Source organism: Engystomops pustulosus, chromosome 7, assembly GCF_040894005.1.
Source record: "Engystomops pustulosus chromosome 7, aEngPut4.maternal, whole genome shotgun sequence".
In the NCBI taxonomy this organism is placed as follows: Eukaryota; Metazoa; Chordata; class Amphibia; order Anura; family Leptodactylidae; genus Engystomops; species Engystomops pustulosus.
The window spans coordinates 171380433-171404353 of NC_092417.1; the positions used below are offsets into that span (position 1 = coordinate 171380433).

At 47.3% G+C, this 23921-nt stretch overlaps 1 protein-coding gene across 1 annotated transcript; it reads left to right on the forward strand.

The window, feature by feature from the left end:
- The first annotated feature begins 9581 nt into the window (after nucleotides 1-9581).
- Nucleotides 9582-20554, forward strand: SPTY2D1 (SPT2 chromatin protein domain containing 1). Its single transcript, XM_072118955.1, has 6 exons — nucleotides 9582-9811; nucleotides 13511-13625; nucleotides 15935-17650; nucleotides 17734-17890; nucleotides 18381-18458; nucleotides 20063-20554. The coding sequence occupies exons 1-6, from the start codon at nucleotides 9752-9754 to the stop codon at nucleotides 20169-20171; spliced, it is 2235 nt and encodes a 744-aa protein (XP_071975056.1). The 5' UTR covers nucleotides 9582-9751; the 3' UTR covers nucleotides 20172-20554.
- The last annotated feature ends 3367 nt before the right edge of the window (nucleotides 20555-23921 follow it).

Here is a 23921-nt window from a genome sequence, read left to right on the forward strand (position 1 = left end):
ACACAGATAGATTATTAATTTTACTAAGAACTTTGTAATACCGGGCTCCCTCCACCCCCATCACAGCTTTTCATAAGGGGTCTAATCAGCAGAAGAATCCGGGAATATGAATCCATATTTCACAGTCCTGCTGCTACTAACAACATACATATATGTATGATTATAGATCTCTCTCAGGACAATAACTATCACTGGATGTAGAGAGCACAGAGAATATCAGTGTGAGATCTCTCTAAGGACAATACCTATTACTGGCTGCAGAGAGCACAGCAGTGTGAGGATACCCCTCCAGTGTACTTACAGAAGATACAATTCTGGAATATAAATCCAAATTCCACAGTCCTGCTGCTACTAACAACATACACAAAGGTCTGATTACACATCTCTCCAGGACCAATGCCCAACCATGGCTGCAGTATGGTCACACCTGCTGACGGGTTCCCTTTAGAGTCCGCTGACAGACCCTTACGCTTTTCAGTAGACTCCAGACCACACGCGCTATCCTGGGATTCTCTCCAGAGCTTCTCTCTCACACTCTCTGCACTTCTTCATGGTCAATAATATTGACAGATCCCCTTTGAAGATAAAAGCAGGTACCTAAGCGCAGAGCTGGCTCCTGGATGGGGGGCACTGTCAGATATTAGGAGGGGGAGAGCTTGCTCCTGGATGGGGGGCACTGTCAGATATTAGGAGGGGGAGAGCTTGCTCCTGGATGGGGGGCACTGTCAGATATTGGGAGGGGGGAGTGCTTGCTCCTGGATGGGGGGCACTGTCAGATATTAGGAGGGGGAGAGCTTGCTCCTGGATGGGGGGCACTGTCAGATATTTGGAGGGGGGAGTGCTTGCTCCTGGATGGGGGGCACTGTCAGATATTAGGAGGGGGGAGTGCTTGCTTCCGGATGGGGGGCACTGTCAGATATTGGGGGGGGGGGGGAGTGCTTTCTCCTGGATGGGAGGCACTGTCAGATATTGGGGGGGGGGGGAGTGCTTACTCCTGGATGGGGGGCTCTGATCAGATATTGGGGGGGGGGGTGCTTGTAAAGAATAAGTAAACACGTCTGCTTTCTTCTAGAACAGCGCCCCACCTGTCCACAGGTCGTCAGTGGTAATACAGCACAGTCCCATTCACTGCCCTGGATCTGTGATGTGAAACACAATCCCGGGGCAGGTGGGGGGCACTGTTCCTAGAAGAAGGCAGCCATGTTTTCCTGCTGGGGAGGGTATTTATGGGTCAGTGACCTGCAGTGACCCCCATTGTCTGTGCAGCGCTGGGTGCTCATTGTGTTGTGGGTTTTCTAGCACAGGGGGGGTCATGTGCTGCTGAGTCAGAATTCGGCATCAGCGGCGGTGACATGAGGCCTGCCTGTATCTGTGGTGAGGACAGCACCCCCTCCTCCGTGCTGAATCAGCGCCTGTCCTCATAATGCGGTGACATGCAAAGTGGCTTCTCCTTCATTACACCCCACGGGTAACCAGAACCTTCTATCCTGTGCTACAATGCACCATTTATGCTCTAATGATCTCTATGGACAGGGCCATGAGGCAGCACATGATGTCTGAGGCCCCAAAACAACAGGAGGGCCCCAGAGAGTTATGGGGTGCTGTTGATTCTTGTTTAACAGATCTGCACTCCTGTGTGTGAGCCTCAACTGTATCAGCGTCCAAAGGAAGCCAATACAGTGTAACGCAATGGCAGAGCAGGAAGCCATAGACTCCTTGCTCTGCCATTGGGAGTAGAGCCCTAATTTAAGTGGGCATTACTTCTGAATAAATACCAAATAAATATATTATGGTGGTCCAGTTTCATCAAAATGAGGACACCAATGTCATAACTGGAAGGGCTCCCAGTGATTAGGAACCTCTACCAATCTTATATAGTGCTGTGCAGAGGACTTTTATAGGGGCATAGATATACTTTTGTATAAGATATACAAGGAAGGTAGAGAAAATATACACTCACTGGCCACTTTATTAGGTACACCTGTCCAACTGCTCGTTAACACTTTATTTCTAATCAGCCAATCACATGGCGGCAACTCAGTGCATTTAGGCATGTAGACATGGTCAAGACAATCTCCTGCAGTTCTCCCGAGCATCAGTATGGGGAAGAAAGGTGATTTGTGGCCTTTGAACGTGGCATGGTTGTTGGTGCCAGAAGGGCTGGTCTGAGTATTTCAGAAACTGCTGATCTACTGGGGTTTTCACGCACAACCATCTCTAGGGTTTACAGAGAATGGTCCGAAAAAGAAAAAACATCCAGTGAGCGGCAGTTCTGTGGGCGGAAATGCCTTGTTGATGCCAGAGGTCAGAGGAGAATGGGCAGACTGGTTCGAGCTGATAGAAAGGCAACAGTGACTCAAATCGCCACCCGTTACAACCAAGGTAGGTAGAAGAGCATCTCTGAACGCACAGTACGTCCAACTTTGAGGCAGATGGGCTACAGCAGCAGAAGACCACACCAGGTGCCACTCCTTTCAGCTAAGAACAGGAAACTGAAGCTACAATTTGCACAAGCTCATCGAAATTGGACAGTAGATGATTGGAAAAACGTTGCCTGGTCTGATGAGTCTCGATTTCTGCTGCGACATTCGGATGGTAGGGTCAGAATTTGGCGTCAACAACATGAAAGCATGGATCCATCCTGCCTTGTATCAGCGGGTCAGGCTGGTGGTGGTGGTGTCATGGATCCATCCTGCCTTGTATCAGCGGGTCAGGCTGGTGGTGGTGCTGGTGTCATGGATCCATCCTGCCTTGTATCAGCGGCTCAGGCTGGTGGTGGTGGTGTCATGGATCCATCCTGCCTTGTATAAACAGTTCAGGCTGGTGGTGGTGGTGTCATGGATCCATCCTGCCTTGTATCAGCGGGTCAGGCTGGTGGTGGTGGGGTCATGGATCCATCCTGCCTTGTATCAGCGGTTCAGGCTGGTGCTGGTGGTGTCATGGTGTGGGGAATATGTTCTTGGCACTCTTTGGGCCCCTTGGTACAACGCCACAGCCTACCTGACTATTGTTGCTGACCATGTCCATCCCTTTATGACCACAATGTACCCTGTAACATCTGATGGCTACTTTCAGCAGGATAATGCGCCATGTCATAAAGCTGGAATCATCTCAGACTGGTTTCTTGAACATGACAATGCGGTCACTGGACACAAATGGCCTCCACAGTCACCAGATCTCAATCCAATAGAGCATCTTTGGGATGTGGTGGAACGGGAGATTCGCATCATGGATGTGCAGCCGACAAATCTGCGGCAACTGTGTGATGCCATCATGTCAATATGGACCAGAATCTCTGAGGAGCTTCCAGCACCTTGTTGTATCTATGCCACGAAGAATTGAGGCAGTTCTGAAGGCAAAAGGGGGTCCAACCCGTTACTAGCATGGTGTACCTAATAAAGTGGCCGGTGAGTGTATATATTTTAAAATACATGCAAATGCACCTGCAAGTGCTACAGGGGCGGGGCTTAGCTTGCTATCGCTGTTAAAGGATGAAAGGCTTCCCTTTACTAGCAGGTCTTGCAGCAGTAACAGCTAAAGTGCAGTACCTGAGCCTCGGACCAGTGCTCTGCTTAGCTGGATCAATCTCCTGGCAGCCAGATCCACTCTGCTGCATCTACAGAATTAAAACAGCAGTGTTTCTCTCTGTAGTGACAGTCCAAAAGACGAAGTCCAATGGATAACCCAAAATTCCAGGGCTGAGCCTATATTTATGGACCTTTGGTCTCAGCTTGTGGAAGGTTCCAGGAAGCTAGCCATTAGACAGCCTACATAACCTCAGGTAAAGATACAGTTATATAAACTCATAAACACATATCCATTTCCAGACCCGGGAGGTTGTTACAAAACAATTTGCAATACAACCCTGATAGGAAGGTTTGTAGAGGATCGGAACCTGGGAAAGTTGTGTTGTTTTGCCCAGACAGCTGGATCTCTGAGTAACAGAGCCTAGGAGGTGGATCAGTCCTACTGGGTCCACTCCAGTGAGTATACCAGACTAATGTTTAGTATTGATCCAACGCTGGGACAGTACACTTGCATGTGTCTGTATTTAAACCAGGAAATGGGCCCACGCCTGGAGCACTTGCTGTCTGGTTCAGAGATCAATATAAAGATGACTATCTTTGCATCGTTTCATCTTCACAAAGTCTCCTACAGTACACAGCAACATAATTGGTTTATGAGACATTCCCAACGTACTGTGATGTTATTGTAGAGGCTACCTACAGCCACCACTAGGTGGAGCTCACTGAATACACAATCATATAGCTCCAAGATTTACAACAGAATAGAAAAACAGCTCCCTCTTATCAGGGTTCAGGATCAGTGGATCCTCTGGACCACCACGGGAGGTGACCGGAATCTAAGTGGCACCTGGTATTCACCAAAGCCAGCCACCAGGTCGATCCACAGCTGCGACTAGCCCGCGGTGGCAGCTGAGGTCGAGGTATCTTAGCAGAAGACAGTCTCGTGGACAGGTCCAGGCTCAGGGTCAGGGCAGACGGCAGAAATGCAAGGTCAGGTCCAATCCAGGGTCAGCAACGGGAGGTCCAGGCAGGTGGGAACGGGAACACTTGAACGAGACACAGGAGCACACAGAAACGCAGGAACACGGGAACTCAAGAGCAGGAACACACAGGAACACAGGAATATCGCAGGGGAACTTTCTCAATGGCAAAGGCTCAAAGATCCGGAAGGGTTTGCAGGAAGAGGCAGGCTTAAAAAGAACCGTCAGGCAAAATAACCCCCCTAATCTAAATATATTTTCATAAATCTGCCATTAGAAAGCATTGCCTCTATCCCTTCATTGTCCCTCTACATGCCTGTAAACCTAATCAATGAGGTCCTAAAGCTGTATGCAAATGACCTGTGAAATGTCCAATGAGTCATTAGCATATTCAAGCTGTCCAGCTTATTCATGAGTGGGAGGCACAGCCACACCCCCAGTGCTCGACTGACAGCCTGTATAATGATGGGAGGCTGTATAATGATGTGATGGCTGCTCCATGTGCTTGGTGGTGGCCACGCCCCCTGCAGCCTGTGTGTGTGTATAGGAGAGATACAGCAGCTCCAGGCAGCCATGTTATAGCAGAACATGTCAGATTCATGTGTAGCTGATGTCTGTGTCTCTGTGTATTAGGAGGATGCAGCATGTCAGCAGATGCAGCACACACACCAGCAATGCTTTACTATACATTACACACAGACATGAGCAGGGGGAGGAGAGGGGAGGGGTAACAGGGGTGACATCACTGCCTCTGACCATGTGACCAGCCTCATTTACATAATAAAGAATAGATGATTTCACAATGAATAATGTATGAAATAACTAGATAAAGGCTGGGATGGGATCCTTGTGAGCTGCTCCAACAGGTAGAGGTGACAGGACTAGTGACACAGACCTGATGACAGGTGTCCTTTAAATAGAATTCCAGAAAATGGCCAGCACCAATTAGCGGTGGGCTGGCCCTTTAAATCTCATGAAGCCAGAGCGAGCGCGTGCCTTTGGAATCGGGAATGCGCACGCACAGCCGAGGAAGCGGACATGTAAGCGGCGCAGGCGCCAGCGGGGGAACAGAGGTGCGGGTGAGCCCGCGACCTGCAATATGGGTCACGGATCACCCGTGACACCCCTATATGGATATTCATTTGTAATAACCTAGAATGGTGGAAATTCACAAATTTTTAATAAAGAGGTTGTCCATGTGATGAATCACCCACTGGGGTCTCAGTGGCAATTGCTATGGGAACTATTATTTCTGTCCACACTTCTGACACATGGCACACGGCAGATACCAGATAACACTAGCTATGATGGATTACAGACAATTCTAAAAATGACTTGCAGTAAGCAAAGAAGAAACCACAAAGATGGAAGAGAAGGAAGTTCATTGACCTTCCTCTTCTGGGCACGAGGAGACAATGTATCGCTGCTGCTGCAACACATTATAGTACTGATGGGGTTAGGCTCAGTGTCGGACTGGGATACCATGGGCCCTACAGTAAAATCTGATCTTGGGGCCCACAACAGCTATAAGATTGTTACATAATCTATTAATGTAATCATATAGACACATAGGATAGTTGAGATACTCTATGCTACATATATGTATAGCACTGCTATTGCAGGGTCTGGGGGCCCACCGGTGGATCCACCTGTTCACCTGTGGGCCAGTCCGAGTCTGGTTAGTCTATCAGGTAATTGTCCCATGTTTGCTAGGTTGTGGTCCCACTTCTGGGATATTGGGGGCTTGTGTCCCTCCTTCATTGAGCTTTTCACACCTATGCTTACCCTTTGCTAGAGGCAAAGAGGACCTTGCCGATTCCTATTGGGGGGGTTCCATAGACTATTCACACAGGTAAACGGAACAAATACCTGTCATATGTCCTAAATCTAAAAGATATTTTCAGAATCGATAGGGGTCCCAGCACCCCCATCATTGATAAGATGATTACAATACCACTCACTGCCACTACACACTGTATAGAGCTGTGTCTGTACCATATAACACCTGCGATCATATAATCTGTGGGGGTCTCTACGCCCAATGATATAATGTCTATGACACATTCTTAAAAATCAGTTATCAAGATTAGAGTCCGACGGACCCTTAGTAAATGAGCCCCATTGTGTGCAGCCTCTTTGTTTGGACCTGAGCGCCCTCTGCTGCACGAATAAATGATGACACCTTATACTCCTGATGCAGGGAATAGCAGCATAGTGATGATATATTGCAGTATTATTATGCTATGTATCATCAGAATGTCATTATTTCACAGCTTGGATTGCAGTTTATATTTACCTTGCTTAATAGACGCCTTACTAGATATAACAGGTATCGTTTCTATACTAAAGCAGGGCCTTTGTCGGCAACTACAACTCCCAGCATGCCTTGACTGTCAAACCCTATGATGAAGAAGACCAGAAGAAATAGCTACTTCCTTCTTGGAGATCTTACACCGCCCTGCTGGACAATGCTTGTATAGACATCAATTATTATATGAGATAATGACTATTATATACCATGCCGGCTGTTCTCTTATAACAAGCTCCGGGTGTAAATCCAGCAATGCACATATAATACCTGGGTGTGTGCGGCAGGACAGACGCCGGGCTTGTCTCTATTAGTCATGGCTCAGTCACACAGTCAGCTTTTTTTGGTATCAAAGCTACCATAGCGAGCAATCCACATCCAACATAGACCATAACATGTACTAACAGGAGTGAGGGTCTCCCAAGTGTTGATATATATTCCAGGTCCTGCCCCCTCTTTCTCCATCCTCCTGGTGCATAAATTCAGAAATAACTTTTTAAAAAATCCTAAAGAGTAAAATTAGTGACATTACAGAGGCAGAACTGCATTAAGAGAATGGTGCCAGCAGAGGGCAGCGTTACGCTCTAATAAGGACACTGCCTGTGTGAACACTCACCTGTAGTGATGGACCATAAACTGACTCCACCCAATAACTATTCCTCCTTACTTCATCCTACACGTGCATCCTTGGCTAGCATAGGCGTGTGTTTTCACAAGGAGAGTAGACTTGGTCATACATCTAAAGGGGTTGTACCAAGTTTGCCTGTTATCCCGTGAAAAGAATAGGGAATAACAATCTGATCGATAGGTGTCCGATTGCTGGGACCACCATTGATCACAAGAGTGGTTTGACCTGCCGCTCCATCAATAAGTGAGTTTCTCCTGATCACAGACGCCTTTAGATGAAGAAGATGTAAATGAAGAAAAGCCTCTGTTGCCCGATCCCAATCACTAGAATTTAGGTCTAAACACATCTGTGATTGGGAAAAGCTCCTTCCATTGTCCTTCAACTGCCTCTCTAAACATAATACAGACGCCAAATCTGCCCCTGGGGCTCAGTCAGGACCCCTCCGATCCCCCAATACACGTTCCAGCTGTGGCCGCTGCCCGGCCGAAACCACCTGGAGAACTAAGCGTCAGGACATCTGTTTATAAAGAGGTGTTTTCATGGCTAAAATACTTATAAAAAATCCCAAGTGTCATCAATATCAGATCGATGGAGGCCCGAATGCAGACAACCCAAAAAACCTGCTAATCAGACATCGCTTTTGCAGCTGAACTTTTGAAACGCAACGCACAGACTCCTCCTGTGAACACCCATTGAAGTACTTGAACAGGTGATCGTAGGAGGAGTCTGTGCGTTATGTTTTGAAATGCAACGCAACTGCCACATGTGAACACGGCCTTACAAGGAACAGCGCCGGACACTGTGTTCTCTGCCTGGTAGTGCTCAGCCCCAATCACTTGAATAGGAAAGAGCTGCTAGCAACCCACGTGACATAGGGGCTCATTTACTAAGGGTCCGCGGAACGCATTTTCATTGGGTTTCCCAACGATTTCCGAGTTGCGCCGCATTTAACAGGGGTTTTTGGCGCACGCGACACAAATTGGGGGGCGGGCCGTCGGACGATCCAACGGATTCGGACAACGCACAGGATTTAACATAGCAAATTGTGTCGCGAGACATGCACTTACATGCACCGGGAAGAAGAAGGTGAACTCCGGCGGCCCTCGGGGCAGAAGCGACACCTGCAGGAAATTGGACGCACAATGTTAGTGAATTGCGGCAGACCCGACTCCTCATCGGACAACGCACGGCGGGGATCGCGACGGGACGGGTAAGTAAATCTGCCCCATTATGTCACCTACTATGGTGCTGCTTCTGCTGGGAACAGATGATTAATTAGACTGACAATAACGATTTATCCCAAGGACATTACTATGACCTTTTAGCCACCCCTTAACTTTCCTGATTATATTTTGCGGACAGTTTTTATTAAGCTGCAAAGAACCCGCAGGAATTAATACATGCCCTCCAAGAGCCTGGGCCACTGACCCCTCGTCCTCTCCTTGTTTCTTATGTATGTTATTAGGACCTTTCATATTGTAAGGACCCCTTTAAGTAAGCATATTGGCCATTCTAGGGGCTGTCTAAGCGACCCTAAAATCCAATAGCTGCACACATTACATCTGCAAAGTGTTTGTATGTTCTCTACGTGTTTGCGTGGGTTTCCTCCGGGTCCTCTGGTTTCCTCCCACACTCCAAACATACTGGTAGGTTGATTAGATTGTGAGCCCCATTGAGGATAGGGACTGATGTGACAAGCTCTGTGCATAAAGGAATTATATTATGAATAAATACTATCCTGACAGTAGGACAAGCTGGTATAATATAAGTCCTATTTAAGTGGATAAAATCCATGCAAGAGCTGTTGGGGCAGCCATATTTGTCGTTCCTAGGACTAACGCGTACATATAAAGTAGTTCTTGTACAAGAAGACAAAAAAAACACAAATCAGATCCGATCTAATCTTAGTGATTGCTATGGGCAACCGTCTTCATTTTTCACGATTGCAAATTTTCACAACTCCCCATCATTCCCCTACTGTTGCGAGAGTTATTCGTCGCTCTCTGTATGAGAAATGCAGATTTGAGGACGTCGTAGTGTTTTTGTTTTCCACGAGGCTTTATCCGGAGCCGACGTCACTTCCGCCCACTCCGAGCACGTGACCACGACTACTGGCAAAAGAATGGCGCCGGCGCGGCCTCACCTTGTGGGCGGAAGTGACGTAGGCTGTGGTGTATGATGTCACTCGAAGGGGAGGCGCTGTAGTAGTTTCTGGCAGTGTTGTGCGTCACTCCCCGGAGCGGAGTCTCTCGTCACCCGCCGGGATATCCCCCTCCTCCTCCGCCGCTTCACCCTCACCGGGGCCGCCATGGATTTCATGAACGTCCTGAAGGTGGCGGCTTCCAAGCAGAGCAGTGATGGAGCCGCGGTAAGTAGCGGGGTGAGGGGCTGCAACAGCTGAGTGTCAGCGCTGTGGGGAGGGGGGCTTGTGGTCAGCCAGCGAAGTACGGCGGCGGTCACACCGTGCGTTTTCACTGCGGTTTTAAATGTTTGCCGTAAAAGTAGTGTTTTGGTTTTCTTTTTTTGTGGATTCCAGCTGCTGGCATTGATTTGTATCACCTTCTATACAACGGGGCCCCAACACATATGGCGGGGCAACAGATTTGCAGTTTTTACCCACATAAGTGATCGGTTTGGGTTCTATGTATCTGGGTTATAAAGACTACATCCTGGTATCAGGGCATGCTGGGAGTTGTAGTTTGTTACCTTGGCTGATGCCCCAGACCTCTCTAGCGCCCCCAGGTAGGCAGAACAATGTAACTGCGGTGGATGGAGCTGATGGAATGTGACAACTATGTAACAGTTTTTGGGGATTCTTAGTTGCTGTTACAGCAGTGCATGCTGGGAAGTGGTTTATATGACCTGGGTCCTCCAGTAACTTGCAGGTGCGAGTGTCACCTAATAACAGCACCCATCATTAGTGGCCCGGGTGATGGTGACTGCACCCGGCTGCTCGGTGCGGAGGGGGGGAGGGAGACACTGCCTCGTCAGCAGCTGACTCTCCAAATCACCCGTCTGACTACAACCTGTTGTGAGCAGCAGCCGAGTTCTGGGCTATTTCCAGCTGCTCTCCCACATCCAGGCACAGGCCTCGAAGAGTCACATCACACATGTCTGACTTAAAGGGGATGTCCGGCTGCTGCAGAATGTTGTGTTTATACTATTTAATGTCAGACAATGTTCTCCACGCTCCACTGATTATGGATCAGAGACTGACATCTAGCTCCGGTTCATGTGTGGTGGCCAGTCCTGGGAACTGCAGCTGAGCTACTTGTGTCTGATCTTTTTGGGGGCCCCCAGAGACTACTGACTGGCTCTATGGAGAGGTCACCAATATCTAATAAGACGTGAGAGTTGTTACATAGTCGGGTGACTCAAGAGGAATGAGGGCCCCTGCGCGGAAGAGCTTGCAATCTACAAGCTGTTAGTTAGGTGTAGATTTTGAAGAGTAATGTCTGTATCTGTTCTGCTGCAGACCTTTCCACAGGGTAAGGGGTAAGAATCTGATTACTGGGTGAGACCCCCTACTGATCAGAAGAGCAGGACCCCCAGCAATCTGGAGAACGGGGCTCCTGCTTTCACTCATGGTTGTCCTGCTGCTCCATCCAATACTCTGGGAATGTCAGAACTTGCTGGCCTTAGTGTTTGCTGCCACCAATAGCGATTATTTCCCCCATCCTACCATCTCTATGGCAAGGCGGCTGGTGGCATAGTGGGCCGGCAGAGGCTTGTTAGCCCCCCCATCTGCGCACTTGCTATAATTAGCGACCATTCAAACTGCGCGGTCACTATATACGCATAGTAGCTGGGTGCTGGGTACATCGAGATGTTGGAGCCTCATGATGGGCCGGCGTATGATAAATGGCCCCCTGTATGTTTGTTATGAAAATTACCTTGAGAGTCTTGTTGAGGGGCTCTTTCCACGCCCCAGTAGCCTCTGCTGTGTGTCCTCGTCGTGCCGCCGGATTCTTTGGAGCTCTGCGCATGCACTATATCTCCTCATGTGCATAGCTCCAAAGAAGCCAACTGGGGTGTGAAGCATCTGTAGCTCCCATTGCCCAAAGAAGCCGGTACACACCCTAGTGGCTGCTCTTACAAGGACTAGCCAAATATAGTGTAGGGATGAGGCTGGCAGGAGGAATGTACTTGAAGGGATACGGTTGGGCTGATTTGAGACACTAAACCACTCGCAGGTCCTTATGGACCGGTGGTTTACTGTCTTTATGGCCCTTTAGCAACTCCCTGTGTGTGCGCTATTAAATTATAAAAACCGTGTACAGTATACTTGTTCCAGGGCTCCATTTTATGCAATCACACGACCTTCGCTGTGTGCATGCGCTTTGGTTATGGTGGGGTGGACTGCTTCGGCTTCATTGAAGTACTGCGCTGCCATGGGGAGCACCAAAGACGGGTCTGATCTCTAGGTTAGTGTAAAGGGTTTATACGGAGGGTGATCTCAAATACTAACCCCGCCCCCCACCCCCATCCATAAGGACTTGTGGTCAAGGGTCCCAAACTGCCCTGACAAGTCCTTTTTGTAATGTCCAGATAATCTGATTAGTTCTAGTCACGTTCCCTCATGATTGCTTACGCCAAGTTTCTCATGACAATGACCCATCTCCATTCAGAGTATAACGGTAGATTTTAAATAAGTTTTCCATACTTAATGCATCAATGGAGGTTTGTTTGGAAACCCCCCCGCCCCCCCCCCCCCCTCCTTTTGAAACTCTACAATTCTGGAGTCAAAGCTTAATCCCAGGTGTACATGTACTTCCCCTTTAAGTGTGACAGTTCAGTGAGCGCTGCTTCTGTCTATGGCTTGTGTTTTTATTGTTTTGCCGGCGTCACCGTTGATTGTTCATCCAACCATAAGGACCTCTACATCATTATCATTTTATGTGTTACCCAGAGACCCTTGTATTAGAGAGAATCCACCTACGACAAATGTACCTGAGCGCTGCCGGTGACGACTTCTCCGAGCTCATGTGTATCCGGAGCCGTAGATGTTTAGTAATAAGTACAGGACGTTTCATCTGGTGATGTTTTAGTGACCTCCAATCGTTATGAAACCCTTCTCCAAGAAGATACAGGGTAACCTGTGTCCAGGAGACCCCTTTAAGAAGTGTCAATTTGCCAATAGCTATGAATTTTAATGATTCAAAGGAAAAAAAACCTGTGGTTTTGCGTTTGGCTTCTAGTTTTGAAAACCCAGTCGCCTTCAGAACATCCATTCTCATCAATGTGTTAGGTCTGTTCTATATTGGTCAATATGTGACCCCCAAATATTGCAATATTACAGTGAATCCCCCCCCATCTCCCGATGTAACCTCCATGTACTGAGCAGAGAAGAGTCATCTGTGGATGTGATGTCACCGCTGCTCTGTAGGGATTTCACCGCTCGCTGATCAGGAATTTCCTCGAGATCTCTTGTGAGATGACTGTACCCTGACTTCTAACCCACCACAAGCTTCTCGTATAATTGGAGGTGAACCCCCCCACCAATACCAAGTAGTAGATCAGGAGTCCTGTAGTCACCCGGCAGCACCCAGGTGTATGTGGATTGTACAGCGCTAAGGGTGATGTCAGGGGTACATCACTGGCACTGCGTGTGTTAAGCTGTGCCCCGCGCTGGCAGGATTACAGTGTGACTGTGTGCATTGTGCCAGCGCTGATGACACGGTTTCATCACCGCAGCAGCAGATGTGTCTCCCCAAGGAGCAGAAGTCACCACTGTAGCAACCAGATCATCGCTCTTCCCACCACATCCCATTGTATATGGCCAATACCCCCCTAGCGGATGGGTGGCCTGGGGTGGACCACATGGATGCACATCCCTGGCAGCACAATGGTTAAAAACCCACAGTCATTATTGCATGGGATTAGCTCCAATGAATTAGATTGGGGCTAATCCTTGTGCGTAATTCCTGGACAGTCTATAGAGCAAAGCTTACACTGTATGTGTGAACACTGGTCCAAAGTTGTCATGTCTTGGGGGGCAAGGGGACGGAGCTGCCGGATTTCATGTTTGGTTTAATATACTACTTTTTTTTTTTATTATTCTTTACAGAAGAGGTACAGCTTGGCGGTGGGACCCCCAAAGAAAGACCCCAAGGTGAAAGGGGTGCAGTCAGCCGCCGTCCAGGCCTTCCTGCGGCGCAAGGAAGAGGAAATGAAACAAAAAGGTAATGATCTAGAGTCCCTTAAAGGAAATCTACCACCAAAATCCATCCTGATAAACCAGGGACACAGTGTACATTCACGCGGCGGTATGCCCACCGGGCGGGCATACCGCCGGCACTGGAGAATAGGTAACCCCTCCATTGAAAACACAAAGCACAGTACCACCGCTGGGTTGTTATTGCCGTATATGGGGACAAACTTGCGGCCGAATATACATCCCCACAGAAGGGCGTGTGAATAAGGCCTTACTCATAGATCCAGGCACCGTGACTGTTGTAATCTTCTTATATTTGTTATCCATCCCCTCCTTCCTTCTAAAAATCAGCTTTAAAAATTATGCTAATGAGCCTTCACAGGCTGTTACACTGTTACGTACTCCCCCGCTCCCTCTTCCACCGCCTGATGTAATTTCAGCACACAGTGAGAGGGGGGAAATGCTGAGGGAGTGCGGGGAAGGGGGGGGGATAAAAAAAGCTCATTAGCATAATGTTAAAAGTTGATTTTAGAAGGAGGAGGCCATTTATAACAAATAAGAGGATTATCACAGTCACGGTGCCTGGATCTATAAGTTATGTCCCTGGTTTATCAGGATGGATTACTTTAAAAGATTACCCTAATCTCGAATAGATTATTTTGGCAGCATCTTGTATCAGTCGTGTGCCGTTGGTTTCCGTCATGTGACAGACCTGGTGCTGCCGTCTTTTCCGCTTGTCTGTACTTGTGAAAGAACCGAAACTTAGAAATGCAGATGTGAATGTGTCCTGACGCTGCAGTTATATTAGAGAGTTTGTGCAGGATCTATAAAATACATTGCTGCTTTCTTCTAAAAACACTGCCACCCCTGTACAGTGGTTGTATGTAGTATTGCAACGTAGCTCCGCTAAAGTGAACAGAGCTGCAATACCAGACCTGACCTATAGATGGGTATGGCACTGCTTATAGAAGCTAGCAGCCATGAACAACCCCTTTAATGTGTGATAACGCAGGTGACTTGTTGTTTACCTGACTCGGCGAAGGGCTTGTTGGAAAGATCAATGTGACTTCCAGTGAGTAAACATCAGCGGGGACATCACCTGGAGATCTGGAGCTTCACATGAGCCGTTGCTGAGTCTATACCAGGTCATGGTGACTACTCCTGCAAATAAAGGGAAATATAGCATGAACTTCAGTCAAAGGTGCTAACGGACTGCTGCAAGACTACTACTCTCAGCAGGTCCTGTCCTCAATGCTGGTAGATGGCCCTTATAAAATCACTTGGTTCCTTACATCAGAAATCAGTCACTGTGACGTGTACGTTGCCCTTCAGTCAGCCGCAGTGGGGAATCGGACCCCCGGTTTTCTCTCCAAACTTCCTGAACGTGTGTGGGTCTGTATGTAGTGCTGTGGATGCCAAGTATCTCACACTAGGCTGAAGCAGAGAGAAGTGTCCAGTGTGCACCCAAAGGCCAATTTACAGACAATCGGAGGATGTTATCTATCACTGATGTGGGCCGACTAATTCTATGGGTTTCGATGAATGTGTCCACTATTAGAAACTTATTGCTACTGTTGTGTAATGAAAAACTCTTTAACATTTTCCTATATGCTTTCCTTATCAATTCCTCAGGGTTTTCTAGATCTTTGCTTTCTGTTCTGCTATTGAAACCTTCATTATTTACTTGCGCTGAATATACACCGCTCCCTGGTCATGTGATATCGCAGAGTAGTCAGATCTGTGTGTTATAATTAGCCGCACACCTGTGTGATGTCACATGACCTGGGACATAACGAGCCGTGCACCTGTGTGACATCACATATCCAGGGAAATAATGAGCCGTGCACCTGTGTGACATCGCATGACCAGGGATATATGAGCCCTGCACCTGTGTGACATCACATGACCAGGGATATAACAAGCTGTGCACCTGTGACATCACATGACCAGGGAAATAATGAGCCGTGCACCTGTGTGACATCACATGACCAGGGATATAACGAGCCTTGCATCTCTGTGACATCACATCACTGAGGATATATATGAGCTGAGCATCTGTGACATCACATCACCAGGGATATATGAGCCGTGCACCTGTGTGACGTCACATGACCAATGATATAACGAGTAGTGCACCTGTTTAAACCGCAGATCTACAAAACAGTTAAAAAATTGATACAGAAAGTATATTGGAGAGTTACACAAACAACATCAATTATTTGCTGAAGGTGCACATCCCTTTAATACCATTTGTGGTCTAATGGCCTTTCTTACATGTTGTGACTTTAAATTAAGCGAAAGGAAAGTTTATCTCATTTGTGCTTTTGTATGTTCTAGAACGTGATGAAAAGAGAAAAAAAGAGGATCTACTGGCAAAACGGAAGGAACTGAAACATGACAAGAAGGCGAGGGCGATGGCTTCCAGGACGAAAGACAACTTCAAGGGCTACAATGGGATTCCGCTAGAAGAGAAAACGAGCAGCAGAAAGCGAACGAGCAGCAACACTGACCAGAACGGTAATGAGAATGATGAGTACATGACTGAAGAAGAAATGTACGAATATTCCCAGAGCGAGTCTGAGCAGGAGGAGGTAGAAGAACCTCCCCCACCACCACCACCACCATCCAAAAAACCAAAGCTTTCCAGCGGGAAGAGGCCGCCTCCACCGCCAGCCATGAACTTCGCTGAGCTGTTGCGACTCGCCGAAAAGAAACAATTCGAACCAGTAGAAATTGTAAAACCACTAAAAAAGAATGACGAGCGACCAAGAACCGCCGAAGAGCTCCGAGAAATCGAGTTCCTGGAGCGGAAAAGCCACAAACATTCAAAAAGCAATGGCCAAATCGTCAAGGTCAGCAAAAGCTCTTCAGATAAACATTCCTCCTCCAAGGGAAGTCATTCCGAAGATAAGAAGCTGAAGAGCAGCAGCTCCACCTCGAAGAGCAGCCATCACGACAAAGCTCGGAGTGGAGAGAACGTCATGGTCAAAAAACATTCAGATACAAAACACAAATCGGAGAAGCACTCGTCCGCCTCGCACAGTAAAAGTTCTAAGGTTCCTTCAAAACCTTCATCTAGCAAAGACCCTGGTGCTAAACATTCTTCATCCTCCAGACCAGATATGAACGGCAGTATGAATGGAAAACATCAAGGAAGTTCTCGACCCGGCAGCACAAGTTCTATGAAGTCTTCTGGATCTTCTGGAAAGCCATCGGCACACAGCGGGGCAAGTTCCATGCGACCATCCAGTGTATCTAGCTCTGCAAGGCCTTCTGGAGCACCCTCCTCTAGTTCTGGGCGGCCTTCTGGAGCACCCTCCTCTAGTTCTGCGCGGCCTTCTGGAGCACCCTCCTCTAGTTCTGGGCGGCCTTCTGGAGCACCCTCCTCTAGTTCTGGGCGGCCTTCGGGTGGATCTGTTGCACCTTCTTCTCGACCAATGAGTAGCTCCAGTTCCTCCAAACCATCTAGCGGCTCCAGCCGCCCCTCTGAAAGCTCTGCCCGGCCCTCTAGCGGGTCTGGGTCAGGCAAACCTCACAGTAGTTCTGGCTCATCTCGTCCAAGCGGCTCTGGACACTCAGGTTCTGGACGTCCATCTAGCGTATCTGGATCTAGTCGACCCATGAATCCTTTATCCACTGGAAAGCCAAAAAGTGCCCCGTCTGGAAGAGAAGGGTCATCATTGCGACCAAACGGAGGACCTACAATGAGTTCTTCTAAACTTGCAGCTAATTCTGGTCCAGGAAGGCCGGGAGGGCCGCCCACCATGGGCCATGGGTCAATACCCAAATGTACTGTAGTGTCAGAAACCATTTCCTCCAAAAACTTTGTTCCTAAATCTGGTAACGGACCGTTAAATGGTGCGAGACCCGGACAAGTGAACGGTGCAAGGCCAGGAGCGGTGAACGGTGCGAGGCCGGGACCAGTGAACGGTGCAAGACCACCCCAAGCAAATGGAATGCGGCCCGGACCAGTGAATGGTGCAAGACCAGGCCAAGCAAATGGAATGAGGCCCGGACCTCCACCAGGACACAGACCAATGGCACGTCCTCCAGGTATGTGCAGTATATATCAATCTATAGGTCCTATGTCAATCCTTCTTGTGTCTCCATGCTGAGCAAGAGTCCTCTCGTCGCAGGTCCCCCGCTGCCCCCCATAACCAGCTCATACAAGCGAAGAATCGATGACGAGGAGGAGTATGATTCAGAGATGGAAGATTTCATCGATGACGGAGGAGAATCTCAAGACGAGATCTCGAAACACATCCGCGAAATATTCGGCTATGACAGGAATAGGTAAGTGGAGGCCGTAGGACCTATGGCCAAAATCTGACACTATATCTGGCCTATACCTGTTGCAGTTATTGATTTGAGGGGGCTCTCTAGGTCCCCTTTTGAAGTCTTATGCCGACTCTCAGGATCAGTGATCAGTGAAGGTCCAATAACTGGACTTAAAACCGATTGGCTGTTCGGGTATTGGAAACTATACAGGGGATGATGGTATAAGGATCCAATCGCCATATTGTGGCCATGATGGGAACCGCAGCTGAGCTTCTGTTCAGTGCAGCAGCTATATAGACAACTATATAGGCTGAGCCTTCTGGCTCCAGTAATGTCCCCCCAAAATAGGTCCCTGTGCCTGGAGGAAGCCTAAGGAAGCATTGAGTGTCCGGACACCCAACAATCACAGATCATGTTGGGTAATCGGTACCGAAGCTCTTTAGGAGGTCTCGAAAACCCTGCAATGTTCCCTTTAAATTAACTCTTCGTGTCCTTCCTTCTCCAGGTATAAAGACGAGAGCGACTATGCCCTGCGCTATATGGAGAGCAGCTTCCGAGAAATGCAGAAGGAGGAAGCGAGGAGGTAAGGAGAGGATGGTGCCTCGTGTGCTCCTTCATTACCATGTGACACAGTACGACCAATGGGAGTGTGGAAATGTTATTGGAGACGGATGACCTGGATTTAGTTTTACATGCATATAATGATCCTTTGCTATGACATGGGGCGGGGTAGTCTGCACTGACGTCTTCCAGCTTTAATGGCTGAGTACACAGGATCCTGTGATCTGAGCTGTTAACCAATTGATGGTCGCAGTGATGACTTACCAAAGTATAATGAAGGCGGAATCCCCTCTTTAACTGGGCGACTGAGTTTCCAAATGAATCAATCCAGGAGTGAACCATAAAACCAAAAGAAACAATTGCATGTTAAAGGCAACCTGTCACCAGGGATCTTATATGCACTAAAGACAGGCTGCAGAAGCCCATTACAGCTGCATTGCACATCTGTGTAGTCCCAGGGGTTGTGCTTTGGTTTGGATGCATTTCAAAAAACATGTGACATGTCTGTGCTGCAGACTGCTCAGCTCTCAGCCCCCACCTTTGTGCTCCTGTACAGCTCCTCCCTCCTGCTCCTTCATAGAGCTCAGTCTGGTGACATTAGTAGGCGAGGGAAGAGCTGTACAGGAGCACAAAGGTGGGGGATGAGAGCTGAGCAGTCTACAGCACAGACATGTCACATGTGTTTTTTTTTTTTTTGTTTTTTTTTTAAGTATTCAAACCAAAACCCAACCCCTGGGACTACACAGAGGATTCTGTCAGGGTACAAGATAAGTTATAACACACAATTATATTGTAAATGCTTAGAAAAGGCAGAAATATTTGCAATGCAGGTGTAAAGGGCTGCTGCAACCTGTCTTTAGTGTGACAGGTTCCCTTTAGGTGGATAAATCGTAATTTCTAGACTAGCTGCCCCTTCTTTACCTTATGTTCAGGCCAATTTTGATTTCGTCTAAAGATTTGGGTAAATTGACATTAGTTGCATCATGTCCCCAGCTGCAATGTTCAAAGGGGTGTTCTACCCATTAAATATATCTTATAAATCATAAATGCAATTTTTTTTTTTTTTTTATAAAAAAGGAATGCATGAAATGTATATTTACTTGTCCTTGTTAAGTAGTACAGCGCCACCTGTTGTTCAGTGTATACAATTGTGCACGTCCACCTAATTAGCTGGACACACATGCTCAGTCACTCGCCCTACTGGTCTCTGCATAGCATTTGTTTACTGCAGGGCAACCTATAGAAATGGATCATTGCCCTGCTGGTCAGGAAAGGAGCAAAGCCCTAGCAGTACTTGTCAGTATAACTGAGAAGCCTCCACTTGTAGGGGACATAAGGGGATTATATTGTTATGTACTGAAGGGAGAAGACTAGTTCTGTCTCGATAGCTGTCAGAAGACGAAGGGCACCATATATGTTTATTGTTTGCCCCAGAGGGAGAAGGAGACTGATTCTGTTTGAAGTCTGCCCTCAATAGTTGCCAGAAGGAGGAGGAGATTGATTCCTTCTACACTACACCTGTCTTCAGCATAGTGGGGTGCAGTGTACATACAGAAGTTACCATTCACGTACTGTGTTGCTTTCCATACAGTGCATTCATGTTTAATGTCTTGTCTTTTCTCCCAGCCTGCGGTTAGGCATCCAAGAAGACCTGGAAGAGATGAGACGAGAAGAGGAGGAGCTCAAGAGAAAAGCAAAGCTAGAAAAAGCCAATAAGAAAATGAAAAAGCGATAACACCAGCTTTACCCAAAAACTGACATTTTCACATCAGCCCTCTTATAGCGCAGTTCTCTGTGCTACCACCAGGGGGAAGCTGGAGCCTAATGGAGTCTATAATATATATTTACAGAAAAGATGTTATGAATGAAAGATCCTTTTAAGAAAAATCTAGAGATATAAAACTAACGGAATATTTTAGTTTTTTTTTTTTTTTTCAACTTTTTTGCTACCGGGGGGAAAAATGGATCTCCACATCACCCAGGACCACGGGGATGAGCTCGGTTTCTATTTTCTTTTATAAATATATTAATTATGGATCTTGTTCTGAGAACAGATTAATAAATTATTTGTACCGTGTATGAGGATTTATAAAGTTGTCCCCTTTTGAATATTCTGAATTAATGTGTATATATATTTTTTTCCTTTTTGGTCATGGAGTATATAATGTATATCCCTCTGGTGGTGATGTGTATGTGAGGATTGTTTACAGTCACTAAGTGCACTTACCCCATGTCTGACTGCAGAGAAGATCCTAAACCTGAAATACAACTTAAAGGGAACATGTCACCAGGGACCTCATTTTCACTAGAAGCCCATTACAGCTGCAGTGCACATATGTCTTTCGGCTTTTTCTAAGCATTTGCATTATAATAAAATCGTGTGTTATAACTAACCTTGCACCCTGATAGTATCCTCTGTGTAGTCCCAGGGGTTGGGCTTTGGTTGGATGCATTTTTAAAAAACATGTGAAAGGTCTGTGCTGCAGACTACTCAGCTCTCAGCCCCCACCTTTGTGTACCTGCACACCCTCCTCCTCCTCTGCTGGTGAGCTATACATGAGCACAAAGGTGGGGGCTGAGAGCTGAGGAGTCTGCAGCACAGACAAGTCACATGGTGTTTTATGAAATGCATCCAAACCAAATCCCAACCCCTGGAACTCCACAGAGGTTTCTGTCAGGGTGCAAGGTAAATTATGACGCCTAATTATATTGTAATGCAAATGCTTAGAAAACACAGACTTGCCCTGCAGGTGTGATGGGTTTCTGTAACTAGACTTTAGTGAAAATGAGGTCCCTGGTGACAGGTTCCCTTACAATACAACGGTGTAGAGACTCCTGCTCAGCAGCATGATCTATACTCTGCACTATTATATACTACACAGCATATCCACCTTATTTACACTATTCTACAGCTTATGTTACACTAATATACTGGAGAGCTGTACTCACTATTCTGCTGCTGGTGCAGTCACTGTGTACATACATGACATTACTTATCCTGTACTGATCCTGAGTTACATCCTGTATTATACCCCAGAGCTGCACTCACTATTCTGCTGCTGGTGCAGTCACTGTACATACATGACATTACTTATCCTGTACTGATCCTGAGTTACATTCTGTATTATACTCAATGAGCTGCACTCACTATTCTGCTGCTGGTGCAGTCACTGTGTACATACATGACATTACTTATCCTGTACTGATCCTGAGTTACATTCTGTATTATACTCAATGAGCTGCACTCACTATTCTGCTGCTGGTGCAGTCACTGTGTACATACATGACATTACTTATCCTGTACTGATCCTGAGTTACATCCTGTATTATACTCCAGAGCTGCACTCACTATTCTGCTGCTGGTGCAGTCACTGTGTACATACATGACATTACTTATCCTGTACTGATCCTGAGTTACATCCTGTATTATACCCCAGAGCTGCACTCACTATTCTGCTGCTGGTGCAGTCACTGTGTACATACATGACATTACTTATCCTGTACTGATCCTGAGTTACATCCTGTATTATACCCCAGAGCTGCACTCACTATTCTGCTGCTGGTGCAGTCACTGTGTACATACATGACATTACTTATCCTGTACTGATCCTGAGTTACATCCTATATTATACCCCAGAGCTGCACTCACTATTCTGCTGCTGGTGCAGTCACTGTGTACATACATGACATTACTTATCCTGTACTGATCCTGAGTTACATCCTGTATTATACCCCAGAGCTGCACTCACTATTCTGCTGCTGGTGCAGTCACTGTGTCCACACATGACATTACTTATCCTGTACTGATCCTGAGTTACATCCTGTATTATACTCCAGAGCTGCATTCACTATTCTGCTGCTGGTGCAGTCACTGTGTACATACATGACATTACTTATCCTGTACTGATCCTGAGTTACATTCTGTATTATACCCCAGAGCTGCACTCACTATTCTGCTGCTGGTGCAGTCACTGTGTACATACATGACATTACTTATCCTGTACTGATCCTGAGTTACATCCTGTATTATACCCCAGAGCTGCACTCACTATTCTGCTGCTGGTGCAGTCACTGTGTACATACATGACATTACTTATCCTGTACTGATCCTGAGTTACATCCTGTATTCTTCTCCAGAGCTGCACTCACTATTCTGCGGCTGGTGCAGTCACTGTGTACATACATGACATTACTTATCCTGTACTGATCCTGAGTTACATCCTGTATTATACTCCAGAGCTGTACTCACTATTCTGCTGCTGGTGCAGTCACTGTGTACATACATGACATTACTTATCCTGTACTGAGTTACATCCTGTATTATACTCCAGAGCTGCACTCACTATTCTGCTGCTGGTGCAGTCACTGTGTACATACATGACATTACTTATCCTGTACTGATCCTGAGTTACATCCTGTATTATACATCAGAGCTGCACTCACTATTCTGCTGCTGGTGCAGTCACTGTGTATATACATGACATTACTTATCCTGTACTGATCCTGAGTTACATCCTGTATTATACCCAGAGCTGCACTCACTATTCTGCTGCCAAGGGACTATAATACATGATGTAAATGTAAAGAGACAACCATATTGTGATAAATGAAGTATTTTCTCTACCCCCTCACATTGAGTCCTACATGTTGGGGTGCTGGTAGAGAGGAGAGAGATCTCACTGCAGTGTGGGGAGGGCAGTGTATGAGGTGTATACAGTGCGGGGGCAGTGTATGAGGTGTATACAGGATGAGGACCAGTCTGGGGGCAGTGTATGAGGTATATACAGTATGAGGACAGGTCTGGGGGCGGTGTATGAGGTGTATACAGTATGAGGACAGGTCTGGGGGCGGTGTATGAGGTGTATACAGTGTGAGGACAGGTCTGGGGGCGGTGTATGAGGTGTATACAGTATGGGGGCAGTGTATGAGGTGTATACAGTGTGAGGACAGGTCTGGGGGCAGTGTATGAGGTGTATACAGTATGAGGACAGGTCTGGGGGTGGTGTATGAGGTGTATACAGTATGAGGACAGGTCTGGGGGCAGTGTATGAGGTGTATACAGTATGAGGACAGGTCTGGGGGCGGTGTATGAGGTGTATACAGTGTGAGGGCAGGTCCGGGGGCGGTGTATGAGGTGTATACAGTATGAGGACAGGTCTGGGGGCAGTGTATGAGGTGTATACAGTATGAGGACAGGTCTGGGGGCGGTGTATGAGGTGTATACAGTGTGAGGACAGGTCTGGGGGCAGTGTATGAGGTGTATACAGTATGAGGACAGGTCCGGGGGCGGTGTATGAGGTGTATACAGTATGAGGACAGGTCTGGGGGCAGTGTATGAGGTGTATACAGTATGAGGACAGGTCTGGGGGGCAGTGTATGAGGTGTATACAGTATGAGGACAGGTCTGGGGGCGGTGTATGAGGTGTATACAGTATGAGGACAGGTCTGGGGGGCGGTGTATGAGGTGTATACAGTGTGAGGACAG

Bases quoted from the DNA above. Each gene is read 5' to 3' on its own strand.
- SPTY2D1 (XM_072118955.1), top strand. From the start codon at position 9,752: ATGGATTTCATGAACGTCCTGAAGGTGGCGGCTTCCAAGCAGAGCAGT. The intron at 9,812-13,510 runs GTAAGTAGCGGG...TATTCTTTACAG, and splicing joins AGAGCAGTGATGGAGCCGCG to AAGAGGTACAGCTTGGCGGT. The intron at 17,891-18,380 runs GTAAGTGGAGGC...TTCCTTCTCCAG, and splicing joins TTCGGCTATGACAGGAATAG to GTATAAAGACGAGAGCGACT.